At 44.7% G+C, this 23,983-nt stretch overlaps 1 protein-coding gene across 1 annotated transcript; it reads left to right on the forward strand.

Annotated features, from left to right (window-relative positions):
* The first annotated feature begins 432 nt into the window (after window positions 1–432).
* On the forward strand, window positions 433–16,516 carry Sde2 (spliceosome associated SDE2). The gene is made up of 7 exons (XM_034519830.2): window positions 433–619; window positions 4,767–4,884; window positions 7,102–7,213; window positions 8,839–9,008; window positions 9,770–9,878; window positions 11,056–11,671; window positions 14,626–16,516. Exons 1-7 carry the CDS (start codon window positions 446–448, stop codon window positions 14,845–14,847), a joined length of 1,521 nt encoding a protein of 506 aa, XP_034375721.2. The 5' UTR covers window positions 433–445; the 3' UTR covers window positions 14,848–16,516.
* Window positions 16,517–23,983: the final 7,467 nt, after the last annotated feature.

Raw genomic sequence — 23,983 nt, forward strand, 5'->3', positions numbered from 1 at the left:
GGCCGTTCCCCAGGACTGGGAGGCTTCGGGGTGGAGGAAGCCGTCGCTGAGCCCGCTTTCTCCCCGCAGCACCAGGAAGCAGTGCCTGCCCGGACCACAGTACTCCCAGTCCAAAAATAGCTACACAAACGCGAGTGGAGCGCTGGCCTGCAGCGCCGGGCGGAGCTAAAGGCAGCTTATCACCCTCAGCCAACGCACTCCACCCCGCCCAGAGCGCGCCCTTTATAGCCAGTCCCTAGAGCCCCGCCTTAGCAACCGCCCCTAGCAACGCCTAGCTGGAGCGCTCTGCGGGCTTATCGGCCTCAGGCAGGCCTTTCCTGTCCCCTCCCCCACGCCAGCTCGCGTGACGCCGGGCCACGTGACTGTCTTCCGGAAAGGCGGGGGTGAGTGGAAACGGGAGGCGGGGCGCTGGACGATGAGGCCTCTGTCATCAAGCTGCGACCGGATGGCTGTGTCGCTTAGTGCTTGTCGCGGGCTAGCGGTTCCGTCACCAAACGAAATGGCGGAGGCTGCGGTGGTGGCGTGGGTTCGCGGCCCCGGTTCCGTGTGGAAGGCGCTGCCCTGTGCCTCGGCTGGGTGCTCCGTGCGCGATGTTATCCACCGACACTGCCAAGAACAGGTGAGGATCGCGGTTCCCGGAAGTGGCGGGAAAGAGCTCGCCCCAAGCCAGGCTGGGTTCATCGTGGTTGGTTGTGTTCTCTGAGGCTGAGATTTCTCCAGTTTTAGGTGCTTCTGTCTAACATGGGGACCTTGCTCAGCTATTCTATGACTGTAGTTGTTTTGCCTCCACGTCGTAAGAGAAAACAACATCCCGTTAGGCGCTTACTCCAACCTTGATTAGAAACTGGTTCTGTTTCTTTTATCCCACTAAACGATGCCTTCAAAATTCTCTTCTTACATTCAAATTATAGATTGGAATATGCTTCTTATCGACTCATCAGGAAACCCACCCAGGCCAAAGGACAGTTAGAGAAGGATATGGGTTCATCCTATAAGGGCCAATCACTCATAGATGTTCTGTTGACACCACAGGTTCTTGGGCCTCATATTTAGATTCTGCCATGTGTGTTTATGAAACCCTGATCAAGTGCTTCTAAAGTCCTAAGCTTTAATTCCCAAGTAAGCAAGCTTTTACTGACTATGAAATCGCAAACCTCTTAAATCATCTAAATAATGTACTGGTTTCCTTGAATCTAATTTTAATCTGGGCATTTGGTCTAGAATGGTTTTCCTTCAACTTTTCTTTTTGGTTTTTCGAGACAGGGTTTCTCTGTGTAGCTCTGGCTGTCCTGGAACTCACTCTGTAGACCAGGCTGGCCTTGAACTCAGAAATCAGCCTGCCTCTGCCTCCCAAGTGCTGGGATTAAAGGCGTGCACCACCACTGCCCGGCGACTTCAACTTTTCTAAGTTGTTGTTGCCTGTTTTCTCTGCTTGTTATGTATAAACTTAACAAATGTTAAAGTACCAAATCTGGCCGTAGAGAAGCAGTGTGTGCTTGCAAATATGTGATGTTCTGATTTCTTTGTTTGCTCTCCCTCCAAAAAAAAAAAAAAAAAAAAAAAATAGAAGAGAGAGCAAGAAAGTCTTGCCTTTGTAGTCCAGGCTGGTCCCATTGCCTTTGTAGCCCAGGCTGGTCTCAGCATACCGGAGGGCTGGCATTATTGGTGTATCCTACCGTATCTAGCCTTTGTTTTCTTCTCTATATTTCAGTATAGTAAGAAAAACAGAACCTTTTAAACTATTTGAATTGAAATACTTTCCAAAACAATTGATTTTCAATGTATTTGAAAAGTAAGTTTCATGGTTTGTTTTTAAACTTAAAGTTGATCTATAAACAATAGAATCTTAACAATGAGAAGTGTTGGAAATATATTTTTGTGAAAGGACCCAGAAATAAGGCTGGATCTGGTAGTGTATGCATGAAAAAGTTTTCTCTCTCACTGAGAGAGTAAAAACTTTGCCCTGCTGATCGTTAGACATCAGTAAAGGCTCCCCAGGTTAATAGGGAACTCCCAAGGACGCACGCCAATACTAAAATGCTGTAAAGTCCTTGAAAATTTACTCCTTTCTTATTTGCTGGAAAAAAGTGGCTTAAAAAACCCAAGATGGGAAGATCTGGGCTGCTGGAGGTGTCAGCAGGACAGAGACTTTCTGCTGCTCCATGCACAACTTCCAGTTAGGGGTTTTTGAATAGAATAGTCTGCATCTAAAACTTGTAGTTTCAAGGGAAGAGGAGCCTGGGTGTTCTCAACAGTCCAAGCCTGACATTGGCCCTCACACACCTATAGTCCTCTCAGAACACTGCTTCATTTAAACTTCGCCTAACCTCCATCCTGTAGTGATGCTTGGTTTTTATTAGGGACTGGGGAAATTCTCCCATGGTTTCTCTGTCTGCAGCTCCTCACTGCATGCAGTCTGTTTGTACGTTTGACCTTAGTGGACTACAGGTTTGTCTCTGATGCTTAGGCTGGTCCAGCAAAGGTATGGGTAAATACCTTGTGTTTGGAACACTTTATAGTCCACACATTTGGGAAATGTATCTTCTAAATTCTTTTTTCTACTCGAGACTTAATAGACAAGAATCTTAACTAGAAAATGCAAGGAGCTAGGTGGTGGCTTAATGGTTAAGAGCACTTGTTGCTCTTCCAGAGGCCTTGCATTCAGCCTCTAGGACCAATGTCAGGCAGCTCACAACCAGTTGTAACTCCAGCTGCAGGAAAGTGGACGACTCTGGCCTCTGAAGGCACCTGCACTGATAATATACAGACAGACATAATATACTTACACATAGTGAATTTTTTTTTTTTTTTTTTTTTTTTGGTTTTTCGAGGTAGGGTTTCTCTGTCTAGTCCTGGCTGTCCTGGAACTCACTGTGTAGACCAGGCTGGCCTCGAACTCGAACTCAGAAATCCACCTGCCTCTGCCTCCCAAGTGCTGGGATTAAAGGCATGCGCCACCACCGCCCGGCTGAAAAATATTTTTAAAGGAAATCTTTTTATAAAAAAGAAATAAAGTACAGCTTTCACTCTGTCCTTCACTGAACAATTTTGTTTGGAAATAAAGTTTCTGCCTCCACGTTAATGTCGTTCAAAGTTATTTAAAAATTTGGACCAGTCACTTTAATACCAGCATTAGGGAGGCAGGGGCTGGTGAGATTGAGTATAGCCTGGTCTACAGTGAGAGTTCCAGGATAGCCAGAGCTACACAGAGAACGAAACCCTGTCTCAAAACAACAAACAAAAATTTTATATACAATATGTATTACATAAAAGTTGTTAAAGTGGTTTTTAGTTTATAAACCATATGAGGTGTGAATCTTTACAACTTAAAGTAGACAGTTTTCCAGACAAAACCAGCCTTTGATCCCAATCATTTTGTGTAGATGGCCTCAGCCCCCTTCCCCTTCCCCTGTCTCTCGTCTGCAGAGGTGTCTCCTATACCTGCTTGTCACTGAGAAGGAAAGAGACTGCTTCTCTTCACATTAGCGCTTTCACCTTCCAGCTCTGAATGCAGCCTGCCTGTCTCTTGCTGTGGGTGAACTGTTGTTACTCTACAATTAATTTGTGATTACTATCTTTGTACAGTTAGGTTCTCTTGACAGTGTAGCCAAGAGAGTCTCGGTTGGAAGATTGTCTTTACCAAATTGACCTGTGGGATTGTCTGGGAAGCGTTTTCTTTTGCCAATTGTTGTAGGGAGGCCAAGGTACTGTGGGCTGTGCTGTGCAGATGGGCCTGGGACGAATAGGAAAGCTCGCTGAGCAACCAGAGAGAGCAAGGCCAAAAGCAGTGTTTCTCCAAGGTTTCTGCTTCAGCTCCTGCCCTAACTCCCCTCACTGATGAGCTAGGACCTGGGAGTGTAAGCTGAAGCAGTCCTTCCTCCCTTCGTTGCTTTTGGTCATGGTATCCATCACAACAACAGAAGAGCAGTTGGTTTTGAGTTTTCATTACATGCTGAGTTGATGGTTTGACACAGTTGGTCATGACTGTCCCCACATACCATCAACCACCTTCCTCTTCTTGGAAGTTACTAGAGTTACTCTTCTGATTTTTTTTTTTCCTGATAACTTTTTCTGTCATGTGGTTTTAAGCAGTCACATGACTGCTTAAGTGACATTGTTATATTGACAACTTTGTGTGTGTGTGTGTGTGTTTAGGCAGGGTCTCCTTTTTTATGTAGTGTTGGCTGTCTTGGAACTCACAGAGATCTGTGTGCCTCTGCCCTCCGTGTTCTGGGATTAAAGGCATGGTCACCTTTCCAGGCCAGTAGTTTTATTTAGAGTGAAATTTAAAATCCTCGCTGAGCATGATGGAGCTGTCCTGGTGTCTTGCAAGTTTGAGTAGACAATCTAGGCTACACGCTACGAAAACCAAACACCTAAAACTAAACAGCCTCTTCCTTCTCCTGCCTCCCTGCCTACACATGCTGGGGGATTGGCAGTTAAGCTTTGGGTCAGTTTTGATATTAAATTCATCCCCAGTTTATATAAAGGTGAGGAGAAATGAGTGAGACTAATGCCTTACTAGATCTGAGCCCTGTGTATGCACTACCATGATTCATGTGACCTTAAAGAGAGAAGAGGGTGCACAGGTCAGCACAGTAAGAAACTGCACTCAACACCGGAATGGAATGATGCGTTTGGTCATTTTTGTTTTCAGCTCAACAACTAGTAATGTAACCTATTATCTGCTGTAAAATGAATAATAAAAGACTAAGTTAGGCCTTGTTAATGTTGTAAGGGCATTAACCACTTGCTCCTGTCTCTAGGACATTCCCGTGGGATGCTTCTTTGTGAAGTGCAATGGAGTCCTCGTTGCTGCCAGTGATGAGGTGCAGCATGGAGCTGTGTACAGTTTGGAGCCCAGGCTTCTTGGAGGGAAAGGAGGTAGGATGCGAGGTTGATGGCTTGGTATAGCAATGTCTGTGCTTTTTAAGCATGTATGAAATGAACACACTTGTTGGTCTCTGGCATACCAGCCTTCAGTTGCCTTGTGGGTAATTTTTTTGGGTATATTCTCTTTGAGAAAAAAATAACTTAGAAATCCCAGATTCTTCAGCCAGGCTGCACTTTGAGAACCTTGGCTCCAAGACTTTAGAGAGGTAAGAAGATAAAAGGTAACCATTAGTCTTTCCAGTTTGTTGAAGGGTAAGCTTTCAAACAATCATTGCCTGCTTTTATTAAGATTTGTCTCCTGTTGTACTTCTTCGAAGGGTGACCCAAAGTCACCTTAGGAAATGGTTTTTCCCAGGTCAGGTAGATTAAGGTCCTGGCTGTACTGGTAAGGTTAAGAAGAAGGCAAAGAGGGCTGGAGAGGTGGCTCAGTGGTTAGGAGCACTGGATGTTCCTCTAGAGAACCAGGGTTCAGTTCCCAGCATCCACTTGGCTGCTCAAAACTGGGGATCCATGGCACCAGGCATGTGGTACACATATCTGGGCATGCAGGCAAAATACCCATTTGCATAAAACGAATAAACCCTTTTTTTGTTTTGTTTTTTGTTTTTTGTTTTTCCAGACAAAATATAATATAATAGAATAATAGGTATAATAGAACCCTGGCTATCCTGAAACTCACTTTGTACATGGCTAGCCTCAAACTCAGATCAACCTGCCTCTACTTCCTAAATGCTGGGATTAAAGGTGTGAGCCACTAGGCCAGCACATAATTAAATCTGAAGAGGAAGAGGGGGAGGAAAAGGGAGAAGAGGAGGAAGAGGAGGAAGCAGAGAAAGCAGAAGAATGCAGACAGCACGAAGAGCTGTGGGATTCTTCAGATGCACAAGTGTATTCTTAAGTTTCCTCAGAGTCTCAGAGTAGTCATCCTGTCTGTTGAAATGTGTCCGTAAGAAAGCAGCATGCCCCCAAAATACTAGCAGCTTAAGGTTATCCTACCCTTAAACTTAAGAAAGAAAAACCCTGCCAGGTGTGGTGGGGTACACCTTTAACACCAGCACCCAGGAGACATAGAGGCAGGGGGGTCTCGGAGTTTGAGCCCATCCTATTCTATAGAGTGACAGTTAGGTCTTGAAAACCAAAGTTGGTGGCAAGGGAAATATACCACATTATTGTAATTATTATTTATCTTTAAGACAAGGTCTTGGTAAGTAGTTCAAGCTGGCCTTAAACTTGTGGCAATCCTGCTGTCTCAGTTTTCCAAATGCTGGAATTATTAGTGGGTGCCATCATGCCAGGCTCACTTCATAACTTTTAAGGTTTTGGTTTGTTTCTTTGTTGATTTATTTGTATCTTTGCAACAGGGTCACTATAGCTAGTCTGATCTTGAACTAGCCCAGGCTAGCCTCAAATTCACTTCAGTTTTTCTCCTTCAACCTTCCCACAGTACATGAGCCACATACCTGCATAGACCAGGCTGGCCTCAGACCCATAGAGATCACTTGCCTCTGGTTCCTCTCTAGTTGGTTTTAAACACAGTTGGTATAGATGCTACTGGTGGCTCATGTGGTGGGTTTCTTAGAGCAGGCTTAGAGCAGGAAAGCACAGGGTTTCCTGTAGAGAGCCACTGTCTACATCACATGAATCTTATAATTCTGTACATGTGGTGTTTGTGTTCCTGTGCACGTGTGAGGGTATATGTGTGGGTTAGTGTGTTTATGTGGAGGCTGTGTGTTGAATGGCTTCTCTTCCTTGGTCACTCTTCACTTTATCTGTGGAGAAGATTGCTCTCTGACCCTGGAGCTCATCCGTTTGCCCAGTGAACTCCAGGGATCCTCTAGTCCTGTTGCTGGGGTTATAAGCATGTATCTTGTGTCCAGCTTGTACATGGATGCTGAGAATCCAGACGCAGGTCCTGGTGTGCTTATGCAGCGGGCACTTGACTGACTAAGCTGCCTCTGAAGTCCCTTCGAATAGTTCTTCACCTAGGAACCTTGGCGCCTGGCATTGACTAAAGCTTTTCATTGATCCTACCTGTAGAGTACAGCATTCAAATTGATCAATACCTCAGTTTCCTGGGTAAAAACTTAGATGTCCATCTTCTTTTCAAAAAGAAAAAGAATGGAGTTTACTTTTAGTCTTATTATATAGGCTATTTTCATTAACCTGGCTTGCGTCCTTCACCCTCATATCCACGTGTTTTGGCTTCAGGTTTTGGGTCTATGCTTCGAGCACTTGGTGCACAGATAGAGAAGACAACCAACCGAGAAGCCTGCAGGGATCTCAGTGGGAGGAGATTACGAGATGTCAATCATGAGAAAGCGTAAGCTATCCCCTTTAGTTAAATCTCTGTCTCAGTTGGGATTTTTACTGCTGTGAAGAAACACCATGACCACAGCAACCCTTTTTTTGTTTTAAGTATTTTTTTAGTGTGTGTGTGTGTGTGTGTGTGTGTGTGTACACTGTCACTACCTTTAGACACACCAGAAGAGGGTATGAGATCCCACTGAAGAGGGTTGTGAGCCACCATGTGGTTGCTGGAACTCAGGACCTTTGGAAGAGCAGTCAGTGCTCTTAACCACTGAGTCATCTCTCCAGCTCCCAACACAGCAACTCTTATAATGGTAAACATTTAATTGAGGCTGGCTTATAGTTTCAAAGGTGCAGTTAATTATTATCATGGCAGGAAGCATGGCAGGGCAGGTAGACACGGCAGTAGAGAAGGAGCTGACAGTTCTACATCTTTTTGTTGTTGTTGTTGTTGGGTTTTGTTTGTTTTTTGGGACAGGGTAGCCCTGGCTGTCCTGGAACTCACTCTGAAGACCAGGCTGGCCTCGAACTCAGAAATGAGAGTTCTATATCTTGATATGAAGGCAGCCAGAAAAAACTTCTGCAGGAAGCCTGGAGGAGACTGATTCCACACTGGTGGAGCCTGAACATAGGAGATCTCAAAGCCTAGCTACACAGGGGTGTATTTCCTCAAACAAGGCCACACCTCCTAATGGTGCCATTCCCTACAGCCAGGCATTTAAACACATGAATCAATGGGGCCAGAACTATTCAGAAACCACCACAGTCTCTTCCAGTATTGTGACATTAAACATGACACATCTTTCTGGACTAGTGTCATAATATGATTAGGAGTCCATTAATTGTCTAGGGAACATTTTTTTATTTATTTAAAATGCTTGGCAGTGAGTTCTGGGAAACCTTGTTAACAGAATTTCTGATCAAGCACCACAGAGAGAGCATTAGTGAGTGCAAACATTATACTCGATCACCTGATGCAGTGAAGAGCTTGGTGGACTGACGTGCATAAGTGTGGCCTGTGAGACATGGCATACAGTTTCATGGTAAACTTGTTTGGTTTGTTTGTCTCTTGTGTTTTGTTTTTTGAGACTGAGTCTCTAGCTCTGGCTATTCTTTAGCTCAGTATGTAGACTAGGGTGGCCTTGAACTCACAGAGATCTGCCTGCCTCTGCCTCTCGGTGCTGGGTTTAAAGTTGACACCATGCCTAGCATAAGTAAACTTGACTTGAGGCAGAAGTGCAAATGAGACAGTACTAGAGCAACAGTGCAGTTTGGTAGCAGAGCACTTGCCTAAGGTCCTGGGTTTAACCCCTGTGATCACCTCCCCCTACCCTCCAATAAATCGCTAGATAAGTCAGTGGTAGTTATTAGCAAGCATTATGTCCTGTGCTTGATTGGTCTGTACTTTTAAACTACTTGTAGCTGGATTTTTTGTTTTTTGTTTTTTAAATAACAAACAGGTGAATAGTTGTTGCTATGACTACAGTGTTATTAAGTAATAGGAGTTTTTCAAGTCCATCACAGTTTGGGACCACCTTCATACATGTGGCTTGCCATTCATCTAAGTGCTGTGTGACAGGTGATGTGTAACGCCTGTATATGATGCATTCGTCCAGTTATATCCCCTCCCTTCCCCAGGATGGCCGAGTGGGTAAAGCAGCAAGCTGAGCGAGAGGCTGAAAAGGAGCAGAGGCGCCTGGAGAGACTGCAGCGAAAGCTTGCTGAACCTGCTCACTGCTTCACTAACCCGGACTACCAGAGGCAGTGCCATGAGATGGCTGAGCGTCTGGAGGATTCAGTCCTCAAAGGTAAGAGCGAAGATTCCTCTGCATGCTCTACAGCCCCCTGGAGTCAAGACCCACTGCTCATAATGGATCTTGAGCATTTTGGAGGAGGGTGAGGAAAGCCTTGGAACCTCTCTTCAAAACTGTGCACAGCCTGTTATCCTATGCTGACCCTCCGAACACGCAGCACAGCCAGACCAACATTTGCATGCTTCTCCGGAAATTCTTCAGGCTCCTTAGCCTAGCCTCTAATGGCTGAGCCATCTCTCCAGGTCATCTTCATTGTTTTCAGTGTAGTTTAGGTCTAGGGAAAGTCTTCAGGAGTTGTGTACATGTATCAGCATGTTCTTTAAATCGCCCAATGTAGTAGTGTCCTGGGCCTGTCGTGAATCCAGTTGATTTAAAGGGACTTTTCATCAAAAAGACAGGACAGGAAAGGCATGTATGTAAACAGCTGTTAGCTGTGAGCTTCAAGTTACAAGTCACATACTGTGTTTTAAACATACTGTTCTAGGCTGGGTGTGGCGGTTCACTTTTAATCCCAGCACTTGTGAAGCAGAGGCTGGTGAGTCTCTGTGAGTTCAAGGCCACTCTCATAACCATATAAAAATTTGATAAGACAATTTACATTCAGCAGGTAAGGAACAGCCATAACTAAGTCTGGTTGAAAACAACATAAACTTGTTAACTTTGTATGATAATTAAGGTTTTTTAAAGAAATTTAAATACAGAGCTTCAGATTATAGATTGTATCCTGACAAAAACTGGTTAAAATTTCCACTTAGGTATGCAGGCTGCCTCCAGCAAGGTGGTGTCAGCGGAAATCACTGAGACTCGAAAACGGCCTAACAAGTCAAAAATGGACCTGGGTACAGCGAAGAGGAGATGCTTTTGGTAAGTCCTTCCTGTTTCCTCCACGTTGATCTTGGAGGACTTAGTGACATTTCCATGTTGTCTGCTGGCATGAATGTCAGTCCTCCTTTCCTCCCCTTTCCTTCTGATTTTTTTTTTTAAATTTTAAGATTTATGTATCTTATGTATGTGAGTACATACACACCAGAAGAGGGTATCAGACCCCATTACAGATGGTTGTGAGCCACCATGTGGTTGCTGGGAATTGAACTTAGGACCTTTGGAAGAGTAGTCAGTGTTCTTAACTGCTGAGCCATCTCTCCAGCCCTTGATTTATTTTCTTTCTTTCTTTCTTTCTTTCTTTCTTTCTTTCTTTCTTTCTTTCTTCCTTCCTTCCTTCCTTCCTTCCTTCCTTCCTTTCTTTCTTTCTTTCTTTCTTTTTTTCTTTTTTAATTTATGTGACATAGGGTATTGCTCTGTCTGCATTCAACCTTGGGATTCTCCTGCATCAGCCTTCTCTGCCTGGGTCACAGATCACCAGCATGTGCTGTCCCACCCAGGGCTCAAACACCTACATTTTTAAGTAGCACTGATGGGAGCTCACATTCCTAGAGCACTCAGATTGTGTTGATTGGTGCTCTGTACACAATAGTAGTGTTTTCTACCTAGGAAGTCATTCAGCAGAATTTGAACAATAAATTTGGGTGTGTGTACGTGGTGTATGTGGTTGTGTGTGTGTTATTCTAAAATTACACTCGAAACTTTCCCTTTCTATATTAATTTCTTTTTGGTTTTTCGAGACAGTTTCTCTGTGTAGTCCTGGCTGTCCTGGAACTCACTCTGTAGACCAGGCTGGCCTTGAACTCAGAGATCCGCCTGCCTCTGCCTCCCAAGTGCTGGGATTAAAGGTGTGCGCCACCACCGTCCAGCGTCTATATTAATTTCAACTGTTGACAATTGGACACAGTAAAAAGCCATATAAAAATGCTTCGGTCTCAGGATGCTGGTGAGAGCATGGCACTCCTGTCTGGTGTCACGGTGGTCGAATGCAGTCCTTTTGAGATGTTTTCCTTTCTATTTATGCCTTAGAACGAACTTTGCTGAAAGTTGCACGCTCCACATCTTAAGCTAGCCTGTGCTTTTCCTATGTAGACAGTCCTCCATGCAGGTCGAGGTGTAGGCTGGAAATGGTGTCACGCCCTTCTGCTGCTTCCCACAGGTCGGGCATGGAAGGACTAGAGACTGCTGAAGGAACTGGAAGCTCAGATGACAGTGAAGATGATGACAGTGAAGATGCTCCTGGGACATCGGGGCTGAGCTGCTGTGCTCGGGAAAATGGCAGTGATGGTGTAGAGGTGGCAGCCAACTATCTTGGCAGTTCTCAGAGCTCGGGACCCAGTCCATACCCCGAGTCACCGGGAAAGCTCCAGAGCTCGGGACCCAGTTCACACCCTGAGTCACCAGGAAAGCTCCAGAGCTCGGGACCCAGTTCACACCCTGAGTCACCGGGAAAGCTCCAGAGCTCAGGACCCAGTTCACACCCTGAGTCACCGGGAAAGCTCCAGAGCCCTGTGACTGAGCCTGTGCAGGGCACTTTGGAGAACATCGGTGCTGAGCTAGGAGAGACATGTGACAAGGAGCACAGTGAAAGGAAGACAGTCACAGAAACAGAGGACCCCCTGGCAAGGAAGGAAACAGAGAGTCCTGAGCCCACAGAAAAAGACCAGAAGTCAGGAGTGACTAGAGGGGACTGGGCTGCCATGGCTTTGTCTGGTGGAGAAGACAGGAAAAGCACCCCTGCCGCTAAGCTGGAGGGAAGCCACTCAGGAGACACAGTATGTTGGGGTTTTGTTTTCACTCTTTAAAAAAAAGGGCTGGGATGGGGCCATGTGCATGCTTTTAGTCCCAGCACTCAAGATGCAGAGGCAGGCCAATCTCTTGAGTTCAAGGCCAGCCTGGTCTGCAGATCAAGAGTTTGAAGGGCAGCAAGGGCTACACAAAGAAACCCTGTCTTAAAAAAAATAAAACAATTACAAGCAAGCAAACGGGCTGGAGAGATGGCTCAGTGGTTAAGAGCACTGACTGCTCATCCAGAGGTCCTGAGTTCAATTCCCAGCAACCACATGGTGGCTCACAACCATCTGTAATGGGATCTGATGCCCTTTCTGATGTGTATGACAGTGTATACATATACATAAAATAAATAAATCTTAGTAAACAAACAATAGCAACAACAGAAATACCGAGAGTGAGAGCATAAGGGCGCATGCTCTGGAACTCACTCTGTAGACCAGGCTGGACCCGACATGAAGTCCTTCCTGCCTCTCTCTCCAGTACTGGGATTACAGGCACGTGCCACCAACCCGGCCCTTAGCATCTCTTTTCAGGTTTTTACTCTGTGTATGGATGATCTGCCTGCGTTCATGTCTGTGTGAACAGTGTGTGCCTGGTGCCTGTAGAGACCAAAAGAGGGCATTGGTCCACTGGAGCTGGAGTTATGGATGATTTGAACTTCTTTCAGGCACTGAGAATCAAAGCCATGTCCTCTGGAAGAGCGGCGGTGCTCTTAACCTCAGAGCCGGTCATCTCCCCACCCCATGTTAGTCTAGCTGGTTTTTGTTGTTGTGTTGTTTGCGATAGGGTCTCTCTTCTGGGTCTGTCTTGGAACTCTAGTCCAGGCTGCCTTGACTCCGGGCAATTCTTCTCAGCCTTCTAAATCTAGGATTACATAGTAATCTACTGCAGGGTTTTTTTGGGTGGGGAGAAGTGTCTGAGCTGCACAGTAAATGGTTAAGATGCAGGTGTGCCTTCTTCCCAGCAGCTGCTTACTGAAACCATTTAATCCCACCAGAGGAGAGAAGCTTGTCCCGCTAAGCTCTGAAATGACACTGTTTTGCCACTAGGTGGTGTCCTTGGTGCCATGTTTATCAGTTCTAATATGTGGCTTCACATATGGCCTGGTTTGTAATTGTTTTTTTGTTTGTTTTGTTTTGTTTTTAGTGTTTTGGCTTTTTGTTGTTTGTTTGTTTTCTGATTGAGGGGAAGGTTTTTTCCTATCTAGGAGGGAGAGTATAGCCAGAGGCACCTGAAAAGGGTCCAGATTGGACTGGGCCATGGGTGTTTGGGGATGTGGAGGGAGGGAGGGAGGTTGGGAGGTTGGGCCATGGGCAAGTGGACCTATAGTGGAGCCAGGGACCCAGAGAACCAAGAGGGCAAGTGTCAAAAATGGCAGGTTTATATAGAAAAGAGAAGCTGGTGAAGGGAAACGCAGCCCCTTTTAAGACAAGGTCTCACTGTGTAGCCCTGGCTGTGTTGGAACTTGCTTTGTAGACCAGGCTGGCCTCAAACTCAGAGAGATCCACCTGCCTCTGCTTCCCAAGCACTGAGACTTTCGTCTCATACACTACCATGCCTGACTGGTATTTATTTGTGTGTATGTCTGTCTGTCTCTGTTTCTCTGCCTGCCTGCCTGCCTGCCTGTCTGTCTCTGTCCGTTTCTCTGCCTGCCTACCTGCCTGCCTGTGTATATGCATGAGTGTACATAGTTGCCCAGATAGTCCAGAAGAGAGTGTCTGATCCTTTAGTGTTACAGGTATTTGTGAGCCACCTAAAGCTAATATCCACACTCCAGTCTGCATGATAGAGCAGTGAATGTTCTTGAACATTGAGCTTTCTTTCTAGCCCACTATTTCTTCATACACACAATAACTAGGCTATATCGGTACTTTCAAGTTAATGAAGTGTGGTGTTTCCTACTACTAAGTTGAGACTTGGGTTTTTCTTTTTTTTCTTTTTTTTCTTTCTTTTTTTTTTTTTTTTGACAGAATTTTTCTCTGTAGCCTTGGCTGTCCTGGAACTCACTGTGTAGACCAGGCTGGCCCTCTGATCCCTACTGCTGGGATCAAAGGTGTGTTCCACCACCACCTGGCTAGAGTTTTCTTTCCTATGTGAGATAAAATGATTGTCACCTGGATATAAAGGTCTTTCCTGTAGAAGAGAAAAGCCCATTTCTTTTATCATTAAATCTAAGTCTCATATTCTGTTCTTTTTGTCCTTTTATTTGGGATCTTGAACTTAAGAGCTGAACCGTCTCTCCAGCCCCTCCATGGCAAGGACTATCCCTAAAGCGCTCATGTGAAGGTGAAAGGAGTGGGTGGAGTCCAGAGTTGTCCTCACACGAGTGCTCACACATGTCACACACATGTGTCATGGAGCTGGGGAGACAGTTCAGTTAAGAGCACTGGCCTCTGCCAGAGGACCTGGGTTTGATTATCAGTGTGCACACGTGCACAGCTGTCTTTAACTCTATTTTCTAAGGATCTGATACCCTCTTCTTGGCTATGAGGACACCAAGCACACACACAGTTCTCAGACATCCTGCAGGTAAAATTCCCATACACATAAAATAAAACTTAAAAAGGAAGGAAAATCCTTTCAGGACATTGGAAGTGTTTAGTTTTGTCTTAAGTCTGTAAAGACTTGAGGTAGAGCAGCTGCAAGTCCATCAGACACATCTTTATAGTCACCATGTAAGTGGAAACACTGGTTTCAGTTATGTAGCTAGAACTGAAAGCTCTAAGATTGTGGAGCTCACAGAGTAAGAGGAAGGGGTGGTGACACTGTATTCAAAGCTTGTTACTGTTGTGACTGTCTCTAGATACAGAGATGGCAAGTCAGTAGCAGGGTAATAGCGCAGTGAGTAGCACTTCCTTAAAAATGGAATGTGGTTGGTACTTACAGTCTTCAGAGGAAGAGGAGGGGCTGGCTTTAATGTTCCTTTTCCCATCAGGCTCTTGGTCTGGAAGCTGTGGATCTGTCAGCATTCAGCTCTGCAGCCGAGTTGGAGTCACTGGGTTTGGAGAAGCTCAAGTGTGAACTGATGGCCCTTGGACTGAAGTGTGGGGGGACCCTGCAGGAGCGTGCGGCCAGACTCTTCTCTGTCAGAGGCCTCTCAAAGGAGCTCATTGACCCAGCTCTATTTGCCAAGCCTTCGAAAGGGAAGAAGAAGTGAATTTCCTCAGTGTGATAGACTTGTGGCCAATGTTCCTTTTGATACTAGAAAATAATACTATTATTTTCTAATAATTTGGTTCTAACTAGTCTCTTTTCAGTGGTACCTGGGCTTGATGTTTTCACTGGAAGAGAAAACTTTGTAAGTTTTTTTTTCTTTCTTTCTTTTTGTGTTTTTTTGTAAGAGACTTACTCTGTAGCCCAGACTGACTAAGAATTGTGTAGTTTTTCACTTTGGTCTCAAACTTGCAGTGATCCTCCTGTCTCAGGCATGAGCTGCTGTGCCTGCTTTGTCTAGGTTTATACATTTCTTTGGCTTTATATATTGTGTCACTTGGGTAAGATATTTTCAAGAAATTAATTTGTATAACCCAAAGCAGTCAGGTTTGTAAACACAGTTTACATTGCATTTTAAAAACTTGATTCTCTTTCTAGTTGTGTGTGTGTGTGTGTTACCAGGGATGGAACCTAGCTGCTTCCAGGCCTCTTACACTGGGGATTTCTATTTTAGCTAGGGGCCTATTTTGTTTGGTTTTCAAAGAATTCCGGGTTTTTTTTTTTTTTTTTTTTTTTTTTTTTGCTTTGTGGATTTTTCTCAGTTGTTGTTGATCTCATGGCTTTTGAGTTTTATTATTTCCTCTCCTACGTGCCCTGCATTTACCTTATCATATTTCTTTAGCTCATTAAGTCTTAGATCACTGATTATAGATTTTATTCTTTTTTTTTTAAATGTATTACCCAATTAGCATTTGTATTTTCTCTAAATGTTTTATTGATTTTGTTATTCAGAACAGAAAGTGCCCTGCATCCTTTGTATGACTGACCCAGGCTAGGGTCTGACATGATGCCTGTGCTGTGTGCTGTTGGAAAGAACATACAGTTGGCAGCAGGGTGTGTTCTGGAACACAGGCTATGTGAGGGGCTGGTCGGATCATTCTGATGACCTGCCTTTGCTGGTTTATTTCCATAAGGAACTAAAAGGAAAACTCAAATCTCAATTATGATTGTGGTAATTGCCTTTTTTTTAAAGATAAGAATAACTTTATTAGCGTTTGCTATCGGTTGTATATTAATTCAGTGATCTTACATACGTATGATTCTTAATTGCCTTAAAATGTCTGGCTCTGATGGGTTTGGGTTTCTTTTCCATCAGACAGTTCACACATGGATACAGTGTACCGATCTGATCATGTCCACCGTGTTTCTGCTTCTTTAATTCTTCTGTTTTTACGTTATATTTTTAAGCTACTGTAAGGTACACTCTTCTCGTATGTACTTATTGAACAGTATATCATGAAATTCCCATCATCTCTGGTGAGTTTCCTGTTCAACACGTGTTATCTGAAACACAGCCCTTCAGCTTTGTCGTTGTTTCCATAGTGCGTGTTTTCTGTTCATTTCCTCTCTCCCTGCCCCTCTTGTCTACAGTGGGTTTCTACAGACGGTAGATGTTGTCTTGCGTTTGTGTCTGTTCTGACTCATCATCATCTGGTCCCTGTCTCTGCTGACAGGTCAGCAGTGGGTCACCTGGTTGTTTCAATCATAACATTTTCTTTGGGGGTGTTCTCAGGTGTGGTCTACTCTTCTGCCTTGGAGGTTGGTGAGCTTCATGGTTTTGTAAATTTATTCCATTAATTAAATTTGGAAATGTTTTAAGCATTTTTTAAAAATTTGTTTGTTTGTTTCTGAGATTTTCCTTCCCTGACATTGTTTTTCTTTTCTTTCTGGGAATTACACAGATATGCAAGCCCACCATGTAAGTGTGCTTCCCCTTAGTCACCAAGTCTCCCGTTATCCCCCCCACTCCCACCCAATCATCTATCCCATGATTGTCCAGTTTCTATGATGTAACCAAGCTGCACAGCTGCCTGTTAGAGGGGTCTGGAAGCCTCAGGATCCCCACTGTGTGAACACAGTTTCCAGAATGTGGCTCTGGAGGGGCAGGCCAGACGAATTTCTGTTGTTGGGGAGGATTGCTTTTTTTTTAGTGTGGATAGCTAAACAACCCCTTTCATACTGTACTGGCTGGTCTTGTGTCACCTTGACACAAGCTACAGTCATCCAAGAGGAAGGGAACCTCAGTTAAGGAAGTACCTCTATGAGATCCAGCTGTAAGGCGTTTTCTTAATTAGTGATCATGGGAGGGCCCAGCCCATTGTGTGGGGTGCCCTCCCTGGGCTGGTGGTCCCAGGTTTTATAAGATATCAGGCTGAATAAACCAGAGGAAGCAAGCCAGTAAGCAGCACCCCTCCATGGCCTCCTTATCAGCTCCTGTCAGTAAGTTCCTCCCTGTATGAGCTCCTTTCCTGACTTCTTTCAGTGAGAAACAGCAATGTGGAAGTGTGAGCAGAATAAACCCATCCCTCCGCAAGTCGTTTAGGTCATGGTGTTTTATCACCGTGACAGAAACCCTAAGACATACCATGTAGGTATCTATTTGAACCTTAAAGGACATTTGAAAGGACCAGGTACAGTGGCTTGCACTTTGTAATACCAGGTACTGAAGAGCTATGGTAGGATTGCTTGATCCCTCAAGTTGGAGGTCAGCCTTAGCAAAATGGTAAGACCCTATCTCAAAACAACACCCCCCACCCCAAAAAACAATGTTGGGTGCAGACCTTTAGATTTTATAGAATTTGCTTTGTGAGATTAAAGGTTCTTTGATCTTCTGGCAGGTCAGTTGGCAGCCATACCTGAAGAATTTCTGTTGCCACAGCAAGTGGCTGAACCAGTGACCTTTCCTAATGGTCTGGTTCATTCAGGTTGTCAGAGCTCTAGCTATGCCTGTCTTAGGAGTGTGAGCAGCCCTTGGTCAGCTCCTCACAGGCAAGTGGACCTCTTGCTGGTGATGTAAGATCATCACCGTGATTGGCCTTGCAGTTGTACTGGATGGCTGTCATACTCGCAGGATGCTAATGCATTTCTGCTGTGGGCGTCTGACATTTTCTCACTTTTCACTTCTCATTTACTCAATTTCAAATACCAATAGCAAGTCCCTTTTAGATACAGAACCCAAACCAGCTTGAGGGGAACTTCATCTCTTAGAGTGTCTCCAAAGGGAGCCCTGGTGGTTAAATGGTGTGTCTTGGTGTGGTCAAGTGTCATCCACAGAGTGGAAGCATCTCTTCCACAGACTTAAGAAAGGCCAAGTTGAGTGAGGCAGAAAAACTGCAAATGCTGTGGCCCATGTGGTCTTGGCTTTGCCAGAGCAGAGCTGGGTGACCGACCGTACTGGGAAGACTGCCTATGATCTCAGTTTCCTTTTATGAAGGGAGCATCATAAAAGCAAAGAGGTGACATGATTTACAGGCTATTTAAGTCTGAATCTTGGTGGGTTTGGCATGTTGGTACACACTGTATCCCTAGCACCTGGAGCCAGGGCAAGGAGATGGAGAGTTTGGAACCAGCCTGGCTGTACAAAGAAACCCTGTGTCACAAACACCTAATAAGCCTTAAATAATAAAAGCTGGGACTATCACTCAGTGACAGTCTAGGGATGTGGCGTTGGGTTTCTGTGGGGAGCGGAACTCAAGATGGCACCTGGCTGGGTGCCAGACGCCCCTGGCGTGTTGGCTCACCATTTCAGGAAGCCTGGGTGGCACGTAGGCTAGGCTTTACTGCGCATGCATTTTGCTTGTTCATCGTTACATAAGATCTGGCCATGTGACGTATGTGCTCAGCACCAATTGAGAATGACCACGTGGCAGGTTCTGATTGGAGAGGACACAGATTTAAGGGCTGGGAGCTAGAGCTTGGGGGCTTTTTGCGGTACTTCAAGGTTCCTGAATAAACTGTGTTGAGAAGAAGATCCCGTGTCGGTTGTCTTCTGTCTGCTGGTTGGTTCAGGAGGTGACAAGTGGTGGCCCGTACGGGGAACTTCAGAACTCATCACAGTCAGGGCAGCTAGCTGGTAAGTTCCCAGGTAAGTGGGACAAGGACAAGTTCTCAGTCCAGAGACTATAAAGTTCACAGGTAATTGGGAAGAGGGAAAGGTTCTCGGAAGAGACTATAAAGTTCCTGAGGATCAGGACAAGTTGCACCAAGCACCATGGGGAATTCTACCTCTTCAATTTCACTCAGTCAGGCACTCCGAGGGCTGTTGAAAGTGCAAGGAGTAGGATTGAAGAAAGCAACTGTAGAGAAGTTTTTGCAGGCAGTGGATGAAGTCGCACCTTGGTTTTCTGTGTCAGGGCATCTCACAATGCTGAGTTGGGAAAAACTAGGAGAAGACTTAAGGTTTGCCGAGGAACAGGAAGTGCTGCCTACTGGTGTGCTTCCCATTTGGAAGTTGGTACGATCTTGTGTAGAGGATAAGGAAGAGAAGTGTGTTGTGGAACTAGCGAAGGGTAGTGAGGCTTTAGAGCAGCAGAGAGAAGAGAGATCCCAAAAATCAGAGGCGGGATACAATTCGGAGAGTGAGGAAGTTTCGGAGAATGAGTTAGAAAGCCTGGCCGAGAGCTTGAGTAAAACGAAACTAAAAGTCCAGCCTAGTGCTTCGGGACTGCCTTGGCCGCCTCCATACGCCCCGTTGTCATTGGGACGGAGTTTCAATCTGGAAGCGTGGAGAAAGTTGAGGGCCCAAAGTGATTGAGTACGCTGCTTTCCAGTGTTTCAAGATGCCCAGGAAAACCGTTATCATGAGCCCCTAGATTGGAAGATTATTCAAAGGCTGGCCGAAGGGGAGTGGGCATATGGAACCAGCGCAGCCTATGTGGTGGCTCAGCTGGAATCTCTGCATAGATATGCCATGACCCCCAGTGATTGCATGAGCCTGCCTGACGCCTGGCCAATATTTGGATTGGAAAGCTTATTTCATAGAATATTCAGCTGAATATGTGGCTCAGAACTTGGCAGCCGGACAGCAACAATGGGGCCAGGACATGCTTTTAGGGCAGGGTAGATGGGCCAACTGTCAAACTATGTATCCTTTACAAGTCTATGAACAAATTAATCAAATGGGGACAAGGGCATGGAAGTCACTCCCAAATAGGGGAGAGGTTTCGGGCAATCTCACCAAGATCACTTAGGGGCCAGCAGAGCCTTTTGCAGACTGTGGCTAGGATGGTGGAAGTGGGAAGAAACATTTTGGGGGACCCTGATACCACTATGCCGCTAATAAAGCAATTGATTTTTGAGCAGTGTACCAAGGAATGTCGGCAGGCCATAAATCTGTATAAGAGCAAAGGCCTTGAAGTGTGGATGAAAATTTGTAGGGAAATAGGAGGACCTTTATCTAATGCAGGACTAGCTGCTGCGGTGATGCAAATGACTCGCGATACAGGTGGGGCAAATAATAATGCGTGCTTTAAGTGTGGACAACCAGGACACCTGAAGCGTCAATGCCCACAGCTGCAGGGTAATCGGGGTCAAAGAAGTCGAACCCCAGGTTTATGCCCAAAGTGTAAAAAGGGAAATCATTGGGCTAATGAGTGCAGTTCAGTGAGGGACATAAATGTCCTTTAAATTCTGGACAAAGAGGAGCGCGTCCAAAAAATGGGATGCGGGGCCCCCGACCTCAGGGCCCTCAAATATATGGGGCAGTGGTGGAGTGGCCAAGTCTGAGATCGCCAATGCAGTGGGACCACCCCGGAGGGCCACAAGGGAGAGTGCAGGACTCGACTCCTGTTCCACCACCAGACTCATATTGATGCCCCAAATGGGTCCACAGCTAATAGAGATTGATTTTAAAGGACCTTTACCTGTTGATACAGTGGGGCTGTTGTTAGGAAGGAGTTCAGTTACTATGCAAGTACTTATTGTTCATCCTGGGATCATTGACCCTGATTATACTGGAATAGTTAAAATTATGGCGTCCTCTCCCCGAGGTATTTCTGTGATTTCCCCAGGAGATCGTTTAGCTCAGCTTCTGTGACTTCCCAGTTGTCATGGTCAGTTTCCTGCAAAAGATGCTCAGCCAGGAGATAGGGGTTTTGGGTCCACAGGGACCTCAGCTGTATTCTGCTCCTTGGACCTCAATACTAGACTGTTATTGTCTTTAGCAGTAGAAGGAAAAAATATTTCTGGGCTTTTAGATAAGGGTGCCGATCGCAGCATTATCAGCATGAAAGATTGGCCAAAAGGATGGCCCAGACAAAAGTCAGTGCAATTACTTAGGGGCTTAGGATATGCCCGGGAACCGGAAATGAGCTCTTGTCCTCTAAAGTGGAGGGATGGTGAAGGTCATGAAGGGACCTTTCAGCCTTATGTTCTGGAGGTTCCTATCTCCCTTTGGGACAGAGACCTTATGAAGAAAATGGGCTACGTTCTCACAAATGAAAAAGATTACAGTCCTCAAACATATAAGATGATGTCCAATATGGGGTATATCCCTGGGAAAGGACTTGGGAAAAAACTGCAGGGCAGGATTCTACCTGTGTCCACTGTTCCAAAGAACGATAAAGCGGGAGTGGGTTTTTCATAGGGGCCACTGTGGAAGCAATTCCCATATCATGGAAGTCTGAGGAACCGGTGTGGGTTCCCCTATGGCCTCTTCCCTCAGAAAAGTTGCAAGCAGTGCATTCATTAGTCCTAGAACAATTAGAATTGGGACATTAACAACCATCTACATCCCCCTGGAATACTCCAATTTTTGTTATTAAGAAAAAATCAGGAAAATGGAGATTGCTTCATGATCTGAGAGATTAATAAACAAATGATAATCATGGGTCCGGTACAGAGAGGCCTTCCGTTACCTTCTGCTTTACCTAGGAACTGGCCTGTAATTGTATTGGATATCAAAGATTGCTTTTTCTCTATTCCTCTACGTGAAAAGGATACTGTGAGATTTGCCTTTACTGTTCCTTCCTTGAATCATGCTGAGCCAGATCAGTGGTATGAGTGGATTGTTTTGCCTCAGGGCATGGCAAATAGCCCCACTATGTGTCAGCTGTATGTTGATGCAGCTCTAAAAGAAGTTAGAAAGACATTTTTAAGAGTGAGAATTTATCACTATATGGATGATATTCTTGTGGCTGCCCCAACTGATCAATTATTGGAGGATGCCTATCATGCCATTGTAGTTGCCCTTAGAGAAAAACATTTGATAATTGCCCCCGAAAAGGTGCAAAAAGATGTAGTTGTTAATTACTTGGGGACTAAAATATTTTCCGAAAGTGTTACTCCTCAGAAGGTACAAATTCGTACAGATACCCTGCGCACCTTGAATGATTTTAAAAATTATTAGGAGATATTCAATGGTTGAGGCCTTACTTACATTTATCTAATAAACAGTTACAATCATTGTATGATATTCTTCCTGGAGATCCTGATTTGAATTCCTCCCGACAATTGACGGATGAAGCTAAAAAGTCTTCGATGCTAGTGGAGGAAGGTATTCAAAAGGCAGTTTTGGGGTGCAGAGATGAAACAAGGGGTGTCGCTATGCATATTACCTACTGAGGGACAACCAACAGGGGTGCTTTGGCAGGGAGCTCCCTTATTATGGATACATCCTAAAATTTCTCCTGCTAAGACACTTTCTCATTATCCCATGGCGGTAGCTCAACTCACCCTGCAAGGACTTCAACAAAGTATTCAGTATTTTGGATGTCAACCAGAGAAAATAATAATACCCTATACAGCAGAACAATTTGAAGTATTAACAGCCACCATAGATGACTGGGCCATTTTAAGATGCCTTTTTAGTGGTATTATTAATAATCACTTAGCTAAGAATCCTATTTTACAATTGGTTATTGTGCATCCTGTGATTTTTCCTAAAATAACTAGACAGTATCCATTGGATAATTGTCCTCTTATTTTTACTGATGGCTCTAAATCAGGGTGTGGAGCATATTTGGTGTATAGATCTAGTCCTGTAGTGATTAAATCCCCCCCCAACCCCCTCATCCCGCTTCTCCACAGGTTATAGAACTTAAAATTGTAATTAAAGTTTTTGAACAATTTGATGGATCCTTTAATTTGTTGTCAGATAGTCAATATGTGGTGAATATTTTAAAATGCCTGGAAGTTGTAGGAAAAATAAAGCTTAAATCTACCGTTGGATTGTTATTAGTGGAATTACAAAAATTGATATGGAGCCGCACTTCTCCCATTTTTGTGTAGCCTATTCGAGCCCATACAGGGTTGCCAGGTCCCTTGGCAGAGGGCAATGATATTGTAGATACAGCTTCCAAGGTGTTAGAAGATTTTGTGATGGGTGCTGCTTTTGAAATGGTGAGAGAGTTTCATAAATGGTTTCATGTTAATTCCAGAACCTTAGCATCACACTTTAAATTATCTTGTGCAGATACAGGAAAAATTGTGAAAACTTGTCAAGCTTGTGTACCCTTTTTGCCTCATTGGGAGTCATTGGGAGTAAATCCTCGAGGCCTTCGCCCATTACACTTGTGGCAGATGGATGTGACCCATTTTTTTGATTTTGGACGATTAAAATATATTCATGTTTCCATTGATACTGCATCAAGTATTACTTATGCCTCTGTCCATACTGGAGAAAAGGCACGCCATGTTATAGCCCACTGCTTTGAAGCTTGGGCTGCATGGGGCCAGCTGAGATGCTTAAAAACAGATAATGGCCCTGCATATACTTCCAACTCTTTTTTAAGTTTTTGTCAAATGATGGGGATCCATATAACAGATGGATTACCCTACAATCCTCAAGGACAAGGTATCATAGAACGAGCCCATCATACTTTAAAAGAATGTCTTGTTAAACAAAAAGGGGGAGTAGCTCATGGGTGTTCTCCTTGAGAGAGATTAGCCATTGCTTTATTCATTCTTAATTTTTTAAACCTGGATAAGCAAGGACATGCAGCGGCTGATCACCATGTTGCGTCAGATGTACCTTATAAAGGTCATGTGATGTGGAAGGACATTATAACTGGAAAATGGTATGGACCAGACCCAGTATTGGTATGGGCGAGAGGTTCTGTTTGTGTATTTCCTCAGGATCATCAACAACCGATTTGGGTCCCTGTGAGTGCAAGAACCTTCAGATAAAGAAGATGGTGGGAGTGGTGTGCCTGCTGATGCTCTTCATGATGATGCCCCTGATTGAAGGACAGGATCTTCGTTGGGGAATCTTATCAGTATTCCCTAAACCTTTGCCTATTATGCATTCTGCTATCTTACAGGAAATTGGTTCGGGGCGATGGATGATCTTTGAAAACTACAGC

The sequence above is a fragment of the Arvicanthis niloticus genome, chromosome 16 (genome assembly GCF_011762505.2).
Source record: "Arvicanthis niloticus isolate mArvNil1 chromosome 16, mArvNil1.pat.X, whole genome shotgun sequence".
In the NCBI taxonomy this organism is placed as follows: domain Eukaryota; kingdom Metazoa; phylum Chordata; class Mammalia; order Rodentia; family Muridae; genus Arvicanthis; species Arvicanthis niloticus.